Source organism: Tachypleus tridentatus, chromosome 10, assembly GCF_004210375.1.
Source record: "Tachypleus tridentatus isolate NWPU-2018 chromosome 10, ASM421037v1, whole genome shotgun sequence".
In the NCBI taxonomy this organism is placed as follows: domain Eukaryota; kingdom Metazoa; phylum Arthropoda; class Merostomata; order Xiphosura; family Limulidae; genus Tachypleus; species Tachypleus tridentatus.
The window spans coordinates 143672534-143687548 of record NC_134834.1 but is presented as its reverse complement, the minus strand read 5'-3'; the positions used below and the strand labels follow the sequence as shown (position 1 = coordinate 143687548).

General features: G+C 33.7%; 1 protein-coding gene across 2 annotated transcripts; it reads right to left on the bottom strand.

Moving 5' to 3' along the window:
• Positions 1–1026: 1026 nt before the first annotated feature.
• Positions 1027–14159, bottom strand: LOC143230513 (protein broad-minded-like). Of its 2 annotated transcripts, none has more exons than XM_076464204.1 (3): positions 13846–14159; positions 12380–12505; positions 1027–7050 (listed from the first exon to the last, which is right to left on the bottom strand). In XM_076464204.1, the coding sequence occupies exon 3, from the start codon at positions 7047–7049 to the stop codon at positions 3594–3596; it is 3456 nt and encodes a 1151-aa protein (XP_076320319.1). In that variant the 5' UTR covers position 7050; positions 12380–12505; positions 13846–14159; the 3' UTR covers positions 1027–3593. The 2 variants fall into 2 exon arrangements, with proteins under 2 accessions (XP_076320319.1, XP_076320320.1); XM_076464205.1 differs by lacking the exon at positions 13846–14159 and adding an exon at positions 13654–13831.
• Positions 14160–15015: the final 856 nt, after the last annotated feature.

Sequence of the window (15015 nt, the reverse complement as noted above, 5' to 3'; positions counted from 1 at the left end):
TTAATGTACCTTTTAGTTATAGTGTAATACACCCTAGCCTGCAGTCACAGTCTTATGTGCCCTTAAGTAACAGCATAATGCACCCTGGACTGTAGTCATATTCTAATGTCTCGTAATATATCCCTCAGTCATAGTCTAATGCATCTAGAAGATCTTATATATTACATCCTGCAGCCACAGTACAGTTATACCTTACCATTTTCAGGATATAAGTTCTATAAATTGCCATGAATGTTAAAACCCGAAAATACAAATGGCAGCATGCAGAGAGGTTACATAAGAGGGTTTGTTCAGAAACTGCAATTGAAGAAAGACTAAGAATATGTGGGATACTGTGGTGTGCAGCATTGAGTGCACTAGTTTTGGGGATGGACTGCAGCTGTACAATGAATACTCAAAACCTGGAATGACAAGGAATAATTGTAGTGTAATCATAGTGGAAGGTACCTTTTAACTGTAATGTAATTCACCCTGTAGTCATAGTGTGATGTCTCCTGTAATCAGTCTAAAATACATGTTAGTCATTATTTAACACACTTTGCATATTTTACTTTGGTGAAAATGAAATAATTAACCTCATTTCAAAAATGTTTCACATCAAATGCATTTAATAAAATTCTGATTGAATTCAACAACCTTTGTTTTGTTTAATATAAGCCTTAAATTATTGATTAAAAAGAACATTTTTATATTATTTCTCATACTGAAAAATTATGAAATTTCTTTAGTTAAATATCATAGAATGACAAGCTTCTTTCACACAGAGACAAAGTGTCTATGATAGGGATTTAGAAGTACCAGTCCATGAGTTTGACTGTCACTAGCTCACTTTCTTACATTTTGATTAAGGAGTTTAGTTCCTAAACAATCCTGTGACAAAATTTGCCATATATTTATAAAATATTATTGATTTTTCTTTAAACTAGTTCAGCAGTGTATGGAAACATTAATGGATTTTATCTAATACACATTTCACAAGTGTAATTTTGCTTGGCATGAATGGACACACACACACACACTCGTAAATTAATATTTACTCAACATATTTACATTTAATTCATAAATGACTAGTAGTACACAAGCAGAAACTGCACAAACGATAAAATTATAAAGCATTTTCCATCACAAATTTGTTTTTTTTCAAAGCTTACACATTTATTACCACATACACATAATGTACTAATATTAAAAACTAAAAGACTAGATCAAATACATGAGCTCTGTAAATGAGTTTAGGTTCACAATGTGAAAAATCAACCCACGTATTTCATAATTTAAAACCACAATTATACCGAACATTAACTACCAGCACAGTTTCCTTAATTGTTGAAATATGCTGTGATAAAAAGATACAATACAGGCTAATATTTATTGCTGTAACTCCTTAAAGTAAACACATCATCACTAGCAGGGAAATGCATGCATACAAGTTAAATTAATAAAACTCCTCCTAATACATAATGAACTAACATTACTGTACTAGTTATGCAAGAAAAATGTGATTACAAGAAACCTGAAACCTACATGACAGCTAGTAATGTTTAGCTGTTTAATTAATTTCACTTGATTAATTGATTAGTACAGTGTTTCTAAAACCATAGCATGTACAAACAACAAAAGAAATGGTTAGTGAAAGGTGCTGCCAGCCAGTGCCACCTTCCAATAATAAGTGACGGGGTGGACAGCCTCAGTAGCTTTGCTATACAGAAAGAACAAGTTCTGTGATGATGGGAATCAAACCTAAAATCCTTCAATTATGAGCTCTTACTCCACAAATCACCAGTGTTCAACAAACAGTAAAGCTAAAATTGGACAGAGCATGCATATTCTATTATATGGTTTGTGCTTAACTACAAATACACATAATACAAAATTTCAATTACTGGGATTACTGGAAAAATTAAAAATAGTAAAAATAAAACATAAATTAGTTAATTATTTTCACAATGATTAATATAATCATAATTTTGATTAATAAATTAACATGACATTTCAGGAAGTAACTGCTGTTCATGGATAATTTATTATATTTATTAAATCACACAACTGTAATTACAACAGATGAACCCTACTGGTTTAATCTAAGCTATGTGGAACCATCAATTATCATCATTTTGACCTTTAATTATAATTAAAACACAGAGTTAGTACCAGCATTATAAATTTGACAGCTCACACAAAGCTCAATTTGAGCTAACAAAGTTCAGATGTTCTATTAACATTGTTATTACATCTGAAATGAAAAATCCAAGCTAACTGGTGCTCATAAAAAAATCAATGAAAAAGCAAAGTACCTTAACTCTTAAAACTAGATCATAACACACAATCTTGAAATTTGAACTGAAGTTTAAAATATAGAACAAAAAAATGTCGAATTTGCCCATATAACCTTTCAGCAAGTGATCTTGTAAAACTATTACACCAAAAGAAAGGGTATTCAAACTTTTATGTCCTTTGCAAAAAAAAGTAACACACTTGGCCTAGGATGTACGTATGCTTCAGGATACTGACTAAGTTCATAAAACATAACTGTAAGAACTTCTACAGAAGAAAACAAAATCCAGTAAGTGTAGATTTATACAAAAGCAACTGTTTGGTTTCAAGAAGAGTGCTGGAAACAGATTTTGCAAATCCATTAATATACTTAAAATTTAGCATGGAATTGAATTACTTCATTAATAATACTAAGCACAGATCTGATGCTCTTCCTTTAAAAAATAAGCATGGAGCTGATCCTCTTCCTTTAATAAACTAAGCACAAAATTGAATCATTTCATTAAAAAAATTGTTAGCACAAAGCTAAATCATTTCATTATCAACAGTTCCATAAACTTGTTTGTTATAACAAGTCAGCTATTTTAAGATTAAAAGTGTCAATAAATAAAACTATCCAATAAGGAAACCAGGTTACTAAAACACAACAATACGATCCAATAGAATGAGTCTTGTAGATTATTTCTCAGAATAACTTTCTTCTTTACCTTTATAATCTACTTTTTCTTTGAATACTGGAATCAGAATTTGCACTTTATGAAGCTAGTATAGCTAACTTTCAGAACAGTGAAAACTTTGAGATAATCTTATTCATAAATTACCTCTTGCTTTTATCAGGTGCTTCATTTATAAAGTATAAAGAACTGTGACCTCTTCTGTCAACAGACTGAGTTACAGCAGTTTTATAATTCAACAACTATTCTAATATTAAATGGTTTTCACTACATATAAAATAATATATAGATGAAAAGTTCTTTCTAAACTAATGCAAATCTGGTTTTCACTACATATTTTGAAAGATAACTAATGATCCACTGCTAAAAATCTCAGCTTAACTGGTGGACAGGCAAATTAACACTTAGAAAGTAAAATGTACAACCATGTCAAAATAATGCACCAAGATCAGTGAAACTGATGACCTTGTCAAAATAAATAGTCCATCACAATTGTATAAGCTGTTTTAAAAGTATATATTAAATATAATTCCATAAACGATACATTTCTACATCACATACACACGTACTTCATGATTTATAAACATCGTCTGTACCAAACAGAACACATCATTCTTTATCACTCGACTAAAAGAAGACTTCACTCTAGGCACATTTTTTTACCTCCTGATACAAACTACACTTGTCTAAAGAGCACACAAAGTTTAAGTCAGTTTCTATGTGATTGTGATATTGCAAGTTCAAATCTTCAATTAAATGCATGTATTTCAGTAGCTGGAAACCTTGTATAGGTTTCTCTTTTAAGGAAACAAGGAGTTGTTGTTTCTTAGCAAACTGTAAAATATGGTGTTCTAAATGCTTCAAAACAGCCACAGCATGATACAAGACAAAGTCTCCTCCCCACAACAGAAGAAGGCTTACCCATCGGCATATCTCTGGCCAATCTAGGTAGTTCCAGTAACACTGGCCAAGCCAGTGGTGGAATATCATTGATGGAAGAACTCCATTCATTTGAAAAGCATTGTAAATTGTAGGAAAGGCTGCACTAACCAGGAAGTCTAATTCCTGTAGCAATGTAGAATAAATAAACTCATGAAGAGCATCACCTGAGGACCAAAAATATAAACATTTCCAGGACTGAGCTATGATCTGTATGACTGTTTCTACACTCTTTAAATGACCATCTAAAATAATAAAAACAGTTGGGATAAAAAAATCAAACTCTCTTTTTCTCACTTGCTGGCTTTTGATCATTCTTGAAATAAACCTCTTTTTTTCTTCTAAATTTCCACTGAAAGCAGGAAGATTTAAAAACTGTGCATACTTCATGCACATTTCAATGCCCAGTTGTGAAAGAAGACAGAGGAACTGATCATTTGAAGAACTTGAAGAAGAATCTTGGTTGAAATTCACAAAGGGTTTACCAGCTGTGACTTCTTCCAAGAGTATGAATGCTCTTATTACACTGCCACATTTATTATTCAAGTTTTTCACTGATTCACAACAGCAATATTTAATGAAAGCATTTTGTAATTTCTGCAAATCATTGAGTTCAGAAAACCAATTCTCAACTTCAATATCACATTCTACCTCTAATTTACTTGACTGGTAGACTGATGGTACAGTGTCATCTGTGATAAATGGCCACTCATTTATATTCTCAGAATAGTATTTTGGAGCCAGATGTCTCTCTGTGTGCCCACCAATAGTCTTAACCCTTGAGAGGATGTGGTTTCTTATGAGAGAATGCTCATTTATAATGATATTTTTATCCTCTGTTAGACCTTTCATCTGGTCCAAAAGAAGGTATTTTTGTAATTGGAAGCTCTCTTCTAGATACAAGTAAGTTTTTATATTGGTCACCATGATAGATAGTACATTTAAGCATAAAAGGTGCTTGTCTTCAAATGATATGTTTTCATTGACCACCTTAGGAAATATATTCAAACAGTCTGCTACACTAGCAGTATCGTCTTTAGTTAGTATTGCCTCGTGATGGACGAGTAACAATTCAGCAGGATACAGAGAGAACAGGTGAACATATTTCTGAAAAATTAAATCTAGAAGAGGTCTCTGTTCTTGAGTCTGGCATGTTCCGAGACATGTTGCAGCATGTTTCTCACACAAATGCCAAATAAACCTCAGCATGATGTCCATTTCATCCCATGTCATGTTGGCTAAGTAAGGTAAAGCAAAAGATAAATATAAAACAGAATGCAAACATTTGGCTGAACACAATGTAGTACTGTCTTCAAGTGGTAGGGACAATAACATAATGTGTACACATTCAAGTAATATCATAGCATTTTTTAAAAATAATACACCTATTTGACTTCCCATAAAGGTATTAAGTAGAATACTTATAGTATTATCAACAATAATTTTATTTGAGACAACTGATGTAGAATTATCTACTGATGAACTTCTTTGCCTAGCTAAAATTGTAGACAATTCATTTAGCAATGTTTTCCATAAACCACACATTATGGCAAGTAATTTCCCTTTTGGCTGAACCATAAGATTGCAGGATATCCATATCAGGTTATGTCTAACCTCTTCAAATTCTTTAATGGAATTCTCAGTCTGAGAAAATATAAATATGGTTTGTTTCATGATGGTCAAACCTAGTGGTTGTTCTCCAGAAATGCCTAAAAACTTTTTCACAAGACATTCATTTAATGTCAGCTGCAGCAAACACCTTGTTACCTGAAGACACTTTGAGCTTCTAACATGATCTTCTAAAACAGGAAGAACCAGAGATTCTAGGATATTATCTTGAGTAACATCATCTTTCGATAACAAAATGGTAGAACAAGTCTTCATGACACAGTCTACTAAAGCAGAAACATTATCTCCTAAATAAGGCAGAACTTTCCATGTTGTTTCAATTAAGGATTTCAAGATATCTTCCAGGGTAATGCATGTGTGTTGCGATTCATCTATTTTAACAGGAAAAAGCTGCCTCCCATCCACAAACAGTAAAATTCTTGAAAGAAAAAAGGTGTAAGACAATCCTGCTATATTATTATTCCTAAGGGTACTCTGGACACCAAAGGTTTCAGATATATTACAGCTTTCAGAAACTTTTGAAGGTAAATGCATATCAGTGCTGTTTATGTAACTTTTTAGAATATAAGTAAGAATCTCTTCATGTTTTTTCAAAGACCTAAATAAAACGGACCTACTGAATGCTCCACGAAGCCAGTTGTCTAGCCAGGCAAAATGGGGGTCCACTTGCACAAAATACTCCCATATCTTACTGGAATTTGGCTCTCTCTCTTTAACAGAACAAGAAATCATGTAAAGTGTACTTTCAATAATTTCTTCAATGATTGTTTGTGGATAACGCAACCAGTGTCTAGCCACCTTTTGTTGAAATTTGCTTACTAATAGTAGCACTTGGTATAGAGAGCCAACAGGTCTATCACAGGACTCTAAGAATGGACCATCTATTATATTGTAAGAAAGGAAACTTAGTAAACTCACATAACCTTTTTTAACAATGTGTGCCATACTGCATGCAAGCATCTTTCTATAAACTCGCAGTGCCGCTTGCTGAAAGAGAACAACTGGATGAATCAGAGCACCATTTAAACCAATCTCTAACTGTGTCCACAAATTTCCACACACTACAAGCTCCAAAGAGGATATATTCCCTATAAGTTGTAATGCATGCAATTTTGCTGATGGAGATGAACTGGACAGCATGTTGGTGGCCTCATGAAGTTGATCATTTGTAAGAAATAAGACACCCGACTGATTAAATGAACTGCTTGTTGAAATGTTGCTCAGTGAAATTAAGCTCCGCTGGCGACTTCGAAAGCCATCATCCCAAACTGACTGTTGAAATTTAGAGAAAATATGAACACGGTCCTCATTTAACTTTGTGAGAGAGTTAAAAAATGTTAGTTGAAACTTGTAAAAATCTGGGGAAGATAGGAGTGATTGATAAATTTGCTTCTCAAGTTCTTGTGCATCACTGTCCACTTGTTCTATTAGAAAAGACTGGACGTGAGCCAAAATGGTGTCTTTGAATTCATCTTTGAGTTTTTTGTGAAGGGCCTGCGAGAGATCCTGTTTACTGGTGTCATCAAGATTCATTCTAAAAAAAAATTTACACAAGTCAGAAAAACTGTTTACATATCATTCCTATCAGTCATAAGCTTTATTTTGTGAAATAAAAATAAACCCCTTGATAATAAATACTGTTGGTATGTATAAATCTAATGAAATGAAGCATTTTGATATTTCAGATAAAATAGGATAATTATTTGATAGATTGTTTAGGCAGAGTATTCAAGATGAAACTTTGTAGAATGGACAGCAACTGCCTGTTGTGGAGGCACGAGTGTAGAGGAAACACCATTCATTCTTCAAAGTTTCATTAGAATAATTATTTATTTAATTAGTCATAAGTGTTAAAAAACATACAAGTATGTTTATATATTACATAAGACAAAAGTAACAAACTTTCCCATTCAGTTAGTATAACTAAATATCCTAAGTATAATAACAGCACTCAAAACTTGCAAGTACATAGGTATAAGTTTCACATTTGTACTTCTAGATTAGCATAAGGAGGAAACAGTTACACTCATATTTCCAAGAAATGTGTCTAATAAAATGTTCTATTTTCATGACAACACATTAATCTGATGTGTTGTCAAGGTGCTATTCACAACTCAAGTTTATGATCACTCTATAGTAGAAACAGATAATATTCCCTTGTGAAAGAGTGAATGTGCATCAATTGTCAGAGCTGTTAACATTTTCTTTACCTAAAAAATCTATTTCAGCTAGATACTTTTCTGCACCACTACTATCTATTACTTTTATTGCAACTAAAGGGGATTTCCTCCCCATGAAACAAAATTTGAGAAAATTCCCACCCCTACACACATCTATGTGTATTAATTACATCAGCCTTCCATAATATGGACAACACAACCTATGTAAACACTAGTACATGATCACAGGCTCATTCTTGATAAGGCAAATGAAAGGCACTGAAAGCAGATGGTGGTGTAGATATGTAACTATCCAAAACAGATTTTCATACAAGGAAAAACATTAACTTCCAAAATACTACTTATCTCTTTGCACTACAAAACCTAGAATCCTACAATGCAGATGGGTTAGTGCTTACTAATTACACAGATGAGTCAATGATGTTATGCTCACGCCAGCTAGTAACATATGCTGCTTTGTTAAATTAGAATCACATGAATAATATGTATTTACAATCCACAGATTCACCTGAAAGCTTGAAAAGTGGACCACAAATATCTTTAAGTCACTGGATGCATTTCATTACCTAACACATACAACTTGTTCATATTGTAGGCATTACACCTACTAACATTATCTGTCCTAAGTTTTGAAACGTAAAAAGTTTTAATATATATGAACTAACATGCATATTAAAGATAAATAAATATGCTACAAAAATTTTAATATATGTACTAGTATGTATACAAAACACATTATAGAAATCCCACATCTTTTCTATGGGTAACTGGAAAATATACCAATACACTACACCCTCATGTCCTAGATATAGTAACAACCTGCTATCCTAACTATATCAAAAGCTCTTCTTTAACTCCCAGCTGTAGTGACAACCTGCTATCATAGCTATATCAACAAGAAACATTCAGAAGAACTCAGCAAAGAAAGGAATGGATAAGAGAGACCTGGATAGAAGAATAAATATAAAGAAATTTGTGGCACCACTCCTGGCTGACAGCATCAATAGCCAGATCCCAAGGATGAGGCACCAGGGACAAAATGAGGGATAACTTGTAACTGAGGTATGTGGCAAATGTATCTACATGGGGAAAACCAACCACTTGCAAAACCACTGGGCAATCAGAAGGGATTACATATATGGATGACTGAAGGATCCTGTGATATCACAAAAGACCACATCTTCAAAAGTGGGTGAACCTTGTAAGTAGAAAACAAAGGAGCTGAAAGGTAGTGGCAAACTAACAGCTCCAAGGAACAAAGTTGTTCAGGAGAAAATTGGGCTTGACTGGATGAGATAAAGGGTTGGTCAAGGAAGAACTTTCTCTCATTTGATTAACCAGCCAACCTTAATGGAGGAATTGCAACCCCATAGCATGAAGATGGCAAGAAAAAGCTCTGACCACCTGAATGAAAATATAAGAGGCAGAAGCAAGTCCAAGGGTAAGGTGCCAAATTGATAAATCACCCCATGATGGATGAGCCAAAGAGATGGACAAGACCATAGGGATACAGGGAAACAGGTATAGGAGACAAGGGAAGTGGAGAAAAAATTGGATTGCAAACCCTCCTGGTAAAACTTGAAGAACCCAATGATTCTTAATGAAAGGATGCCAATAATGAAAAAAATCAGCAAGCAGAGATGGTGATGTACATCACTGAAGAAAATAACAAGATAAGACACCATGAAAAGAAGGGATGGGTAAGGGTTAGGAGGAGGAAGGATGGGAAACAATAATAGTACTATGTTGGTCTCTGACTAAGACAAACGAGCAACAAAGACATAAAGGGTAGACTATTATTGTACTGATGCAACACTATTCCAAAGACTCAGGGATTATGTCAAAAATGTATCACTGCAGAAACAGAGCCATACATAAATCTTGAAGATAATATAATGGTAAAGAGATCTGGGTTAATGTTGCATCATGACCTAAAAGGACTCCAAAATAGAGAAACCATATATGTTAAGCTACAGCCAAAGACAACAAATAAGCCAACATGAGGAAAGAAGGGAAAGGATGTCCTCAGAAAATCCTCTCAGAAATTCAGTACAGAGCCTTGGAAAGAAGGTGAATGGTAGAGAGATACTGTAAGAGTTGTGAGGGTAAGACAGAAGGGAGGGAACTGGGCATGCACCAGTCTTACAGGAGGTTCAACAGCTACACCCCACACAGGCAAAATGGAATCTAACAATAGCTGTTCCAGAAAGCGATAAGTCTGCATGGTGATATGTAAAAACAAACTGATCCAAAGTCTGTGGAGAAGTGAGGCATGCTAACTCCATCATTTAACTGTGAAGCAAATTGGTCAGCATATACTCATATATCCAAAGAGGTAGGAAAAACCAACAGGGATGGGAAGACTGGTCATGCAGTAAGGAAGGATGCAGTTCATAGGAAATAAGGGAAAGGGATAATATGTCACATACCTGAGAAATGAAATCCAAAAATACCATGTTAGGCTTAACTAACTTCTCAGGTGGGTCATGGGAAGGCATGGAAAATCAGGAGGTGGAAATAGGTGATCCAAGTCATTGTCTGTCTGAACAGGCTCAACTTGTTCAGGAGGAAGTGGGGCTAGGTCTGGAGACAAAGGTTGACCCATATAAAATTCAATCTACCAACAAATAAATGTGGATAAATCCCCCATCAAGTCATCCACACCTGACACATATTGCAGGTGTGAACCCTGAAGTGATAGTGTGAGCTTCAGAAACCAGAATGAGGAAAGGTCAACCAACACTTGAAAAAAGTATAAATAACAGTACAATTGTAATAAACTGGAATTAAGGTGAAGCTAAGAAACAGTTTTAACAGAAACTAGAAACAAAATAAGTGAAAATGACTTCATGAGTATACTAAAAAGGAAAAGAAATACATTAGAGCAGAAGGGCTGCCAAACAAGAAGTGATAGTTCAGCAGTGGCATAAAGAGCAATTCTCATGCATAATGAGTATGTTACTTTCCTATTGGCAAAGAAGTTATGCTTAATGATTTACATGAAAAACATGTTAAAATAACTTTATTTGAATAAGGGGAGCAAAAGGCTTGTAGCATGCATATAGAAAATGTTTGCATACAGGGAGCAGCACTGGATGAGAGTAGCTAATCTTGAGGAATTAGGGCTTCTAATAATTACTATTTTAAATTATTTCAACTATCCAAGAAATTGAAATATTGCTTTTATGTTTGTTTGTTGTTAAGCCCAAAGGCATATAATGGGTTATCTGTGCTTTGTTCAATTTTAGCTGAGTTTCTCTTACTTCAAATTTGTTCAGTTTTGTTGATTCATCAGTTAGGGTTAAAGTGATTATTGAAAGATACTGAGTTTGATTACCAGTGCCATCAAATTTGCTTGCCCTCTCTTTGTTATGGCACAGCTTCTAAGGCTACCAGTCACTGTCAGAGATTCTTTTTTACTGTTGGCAAAAGGGAAGGCAACTATCTGGCAGCCTCTACCTACCATAAAATTTTCTTTGTGTTTGTTTGTACCATGAATTAAGAAACTGTACTAGCTGATTAATCAAACATAATTAATTAATAAGCTGACTGATTAATAAGCTATTAAATATTACTAACTGCCCAACTCTAACCTGGTACAATGTGTTGCACACCTTTTTTCTGGATGGTCCAGTTGCTCCAAATTAATCCATATTCCTTTGTTTTGCAACAGATTAAGTACAAGGGTTATTCCCATCTTGTAAATTCCATATCCTAGATCTGAAAACATCTTTATGACTCAAATATATAAATATCTTGTGCAAGAAAGGGCTGTTACAATTCAAAAGTGAATGTTTACAATAGCATCACAGCATCTGTGAAATGCCAAAATGTTCTGATACAATCTGTTCCATAATGATGTTATATCAATACTGGTTGTTACATGAGTTGCTAATCTACATACCCAAAACTGTTATAATATAATGAATACTCTGTAGCTCATTTCCCTGAAAAGAAGCAGAACAGGCAGAATGTCTTACAATATTTCAATAATATAATTTCACCAAACTTACTTCAAAAAATATTGAGCTTATTTGAGAATAAAAAATAAACTTAGTATTCTAGAAATTGTTTTATCTCAAAGACAAAGTTCAATGAAGGTACAGTTCAATCTAAACTTCAATTAACAAGTGTTATCAGGTTATACTTGTTTCATGATTAAAAATGGCCAGGATATCTCAAGCAAATGAAATGACCAACACAATATCCACACTTTAACCCAATACAACAAATCTGTGCCTGACTAAAGTGCAAACTGTATAAAAAGAAAGCCTCTCTGAACATAGAAAAATGGAATGGTAGTACAACAAAAACTTTGATAAAACTTGAAAACAAAATACCATGCTGTTACTGGTGGCAAAGATGACCACACAATATATATTAAGAACCTTAGCAGACATTACTTGTGTAATAATGTTATAACAGTTTCCTGTATGATTAATATGCAATAATTACAAATTAATTTTTATAACAAATTAAACACTATTTTGTGAATGGATTTTATAAAATGTCAAGTGTTGATGTTCTAATAAGTTTATATACTAGTATTGATGTTCTAATAAGTCCATATACTAGTGTTGATGTTCTAATACGTTTATATACTAGTGTTGATGCTGATAGCAATGTTTTCACCTCAGACATTGTGCTTTACCAAATGTTTTATAAAGAAAATATCCATTTTACCTCAATTTGTTCCTGCTAGGTACACGTCTAACCTGATGAAGTTACCAGGACTAAGCCAACATCAGACTAATATCCCAAAATGACACAAAGTTGTTGCCCTAAGATCCCCACTGTGAAGAGTTAACCCTGTAATTAAAAAACAGCAAGAGATACATGTGTATAAATCTATTTTAATTAATGTATCTGTGATATGTAGAAAAATGAACCCAAATTGAACCACTTTAATCAATTTGTATAGTGTTGAAACAAATTTAGCAAAAACATCAAGCCCAGTGACTCTTGTATATACAATTACATTAGTTATTAACATTGACACTGCCACTAGTATGAGGGCCCAAACATGAAAATTGTAAATACATGACAGGATTTCCAGTTTAAAAAATGCTGCCATTATAGAATAGAACAGGAGCAAGACTTTGTAGTTTGTTCAAGTTGCATTTTTCAAATAAACCTCCAATGATCAAAGTTCATGTTCTGTTTGTTAAAATATTAAAAATAAAAATGTAGTGATAATATACTGATCATCATTTTCAGTTGTTAAAATGCAAAGAAAAGAATGTGAACCTTGATCATTGAGTAGATGGGCTAAAAGAAACTTTAAAAAAGAAAAAAAAAGACTTCATAAGTTTCAATTTGATACTCTAACGATTTTCAAGTTCAAAGTGATTATATTTTAATAATTGTTATTTTGTTACATTAGAAAATAAGAAAAGTGATGGATTCCTCTCTCCACCCATAGACACAAATATTAACTTGATGTTCTAACACGTATTACATCTCAACCACCAGTACTATTAACAGTATCAATACTATGTCATTCGTATCCTAGATAGTCTGAAAAACCCTGCTGCGATAGTTATATTGGATTAAACTTTTAGTTTTACGTATACTGTACGCCTCGCTCAAGAGAATATGCTTAAAGCTGCACTAATTTACAACAGATATAATTGGGTTGATATTTTATTATATATTGTTCTTTAACTTCACTCTAAAGTTCCGATTAACAATAAACTACACTAATTTTAAAATTCTGGTTGGTGTAGATACAAAATTTACTGAATCTGGAAGTAAATAAACGATCGACAGTTTTAAGTTAGCCCTAATACTTTTACATTCTTGACAAATTAGGCTAACATTTGTAAATTTAAGTTCTAACTTCTGCACTAGAGATTTTAACTTTTGATTAGTGTCATAAAGGTATTACTAATACAAATATATTATTATTACTATTAGTAACATCAGAATTACTGACGCTTTTAAACTTTTTACTTAACTTTACATGTTCGACTTGGAACAGAAATAACACATATTAAGACTTATAAGGCCACGTTCAAGTTGCGAAAATCCACAATTAACATTTTCCATTTAATAAACCAAACTGTTAATTTACTAATTACTTATATTCAATTGATCAGATTCAATTCAAAGTATAAAAACGACTTTATTTTTAAATAATATTTACTCACCACACAAACAGTAACTACATAAGTAGCGCCCTCTAACTTAAAGTTCTGTAGTAATTAGTTTGTTTCGAATTTCGGGCAAAGCTACACAAGGGCAATCTGCGCTAGCCGTCCCTAATTTTGCAGTGTAAGACCAGAGGGAAGGCAGCTAGTCATCACCAACCACCGCCAATTCTTGGATACTTTTTTACCAAGGAATGGTGGGATTGACTGTAACATTATAACGCTCCCACGACTGAAAAGGTGGGCATGTTTGGTGGGACAGGGATTGGAACCCGCGACCCCCAGATTACGAGTTAAGTGACTTATCCACCAAGCCATGCCGGGCCAGATGCTATGGATCTAATGCAGTGATGGCCAAACTGCAACACTGACATATAATGTGCGGCTCACGGAAGTATGTTGGCCGATCTCCTTTTGCATCACAATTAATATAAAAGGTAAATATAAATTTTTCAAGCTTTATAATTATTTAGCGGATATAAACCGAGAGTCCACTCGATTAAAACGTAAGTTTAATGTTCATGGTGAGTAAATATATTTAAGAATCTAAATCCTAATTTGAATGCTAGATTTGAGTTAGGGATTAAATAAATTTCGGATCGGCAAGGATTACAGAGGAATAGTGCTGGAGAATCAGTAATCATACGAGTCATTGCTGACAATACTAGTTTTAGTGAGCGTGGCTTGCGATCGCGTGATTGTGGCGCGTGTGGCTTGTTGCGAGCAATGAAATTAGTGGAGTGTTAGTGTAATACCGGGCACTGTAGACTTTGGTTACGTTGCGCATGTTGGAGCTTATTGTTTCTTTTGAATTTAATTTTTTACAAGTGTCTGTGAAATCTTTTGAAGGAAGGTGGCGTCATCAAATTGTAAGAAGCAAAAGTATAAAGATGAAAACATAAATTTTAAGCCAGAGTGGGAAGAAGATTTTACATTTACCGCTAAAGAAGGTAAACCTTTGTGTCTTATCTGAAATGTGTTACTCAGTCATTACAAAGCCAGTAGCTTGAAACGCCACTATGAAACAAATCACAAAAACTTTTCGTCTGACTATCCACCTAAATCAGAATTACTGAAAAACAGGTTAACTGCGTTAAAATCATCACTAAATAGCCAGCAGGCACTCTTGACAACATTCAGAAAGGAAGTTGATACAACGACTAAAGCTAG

Coding starts and splice junctions, on each gene's coding strand:
- LOC143230513 (XM_076464204.1), bottom strand. CDS start 7,049: ATGAATCTTGATGACACCAGTAAACAGGATCTCTCGCAGGCCCTTCAC.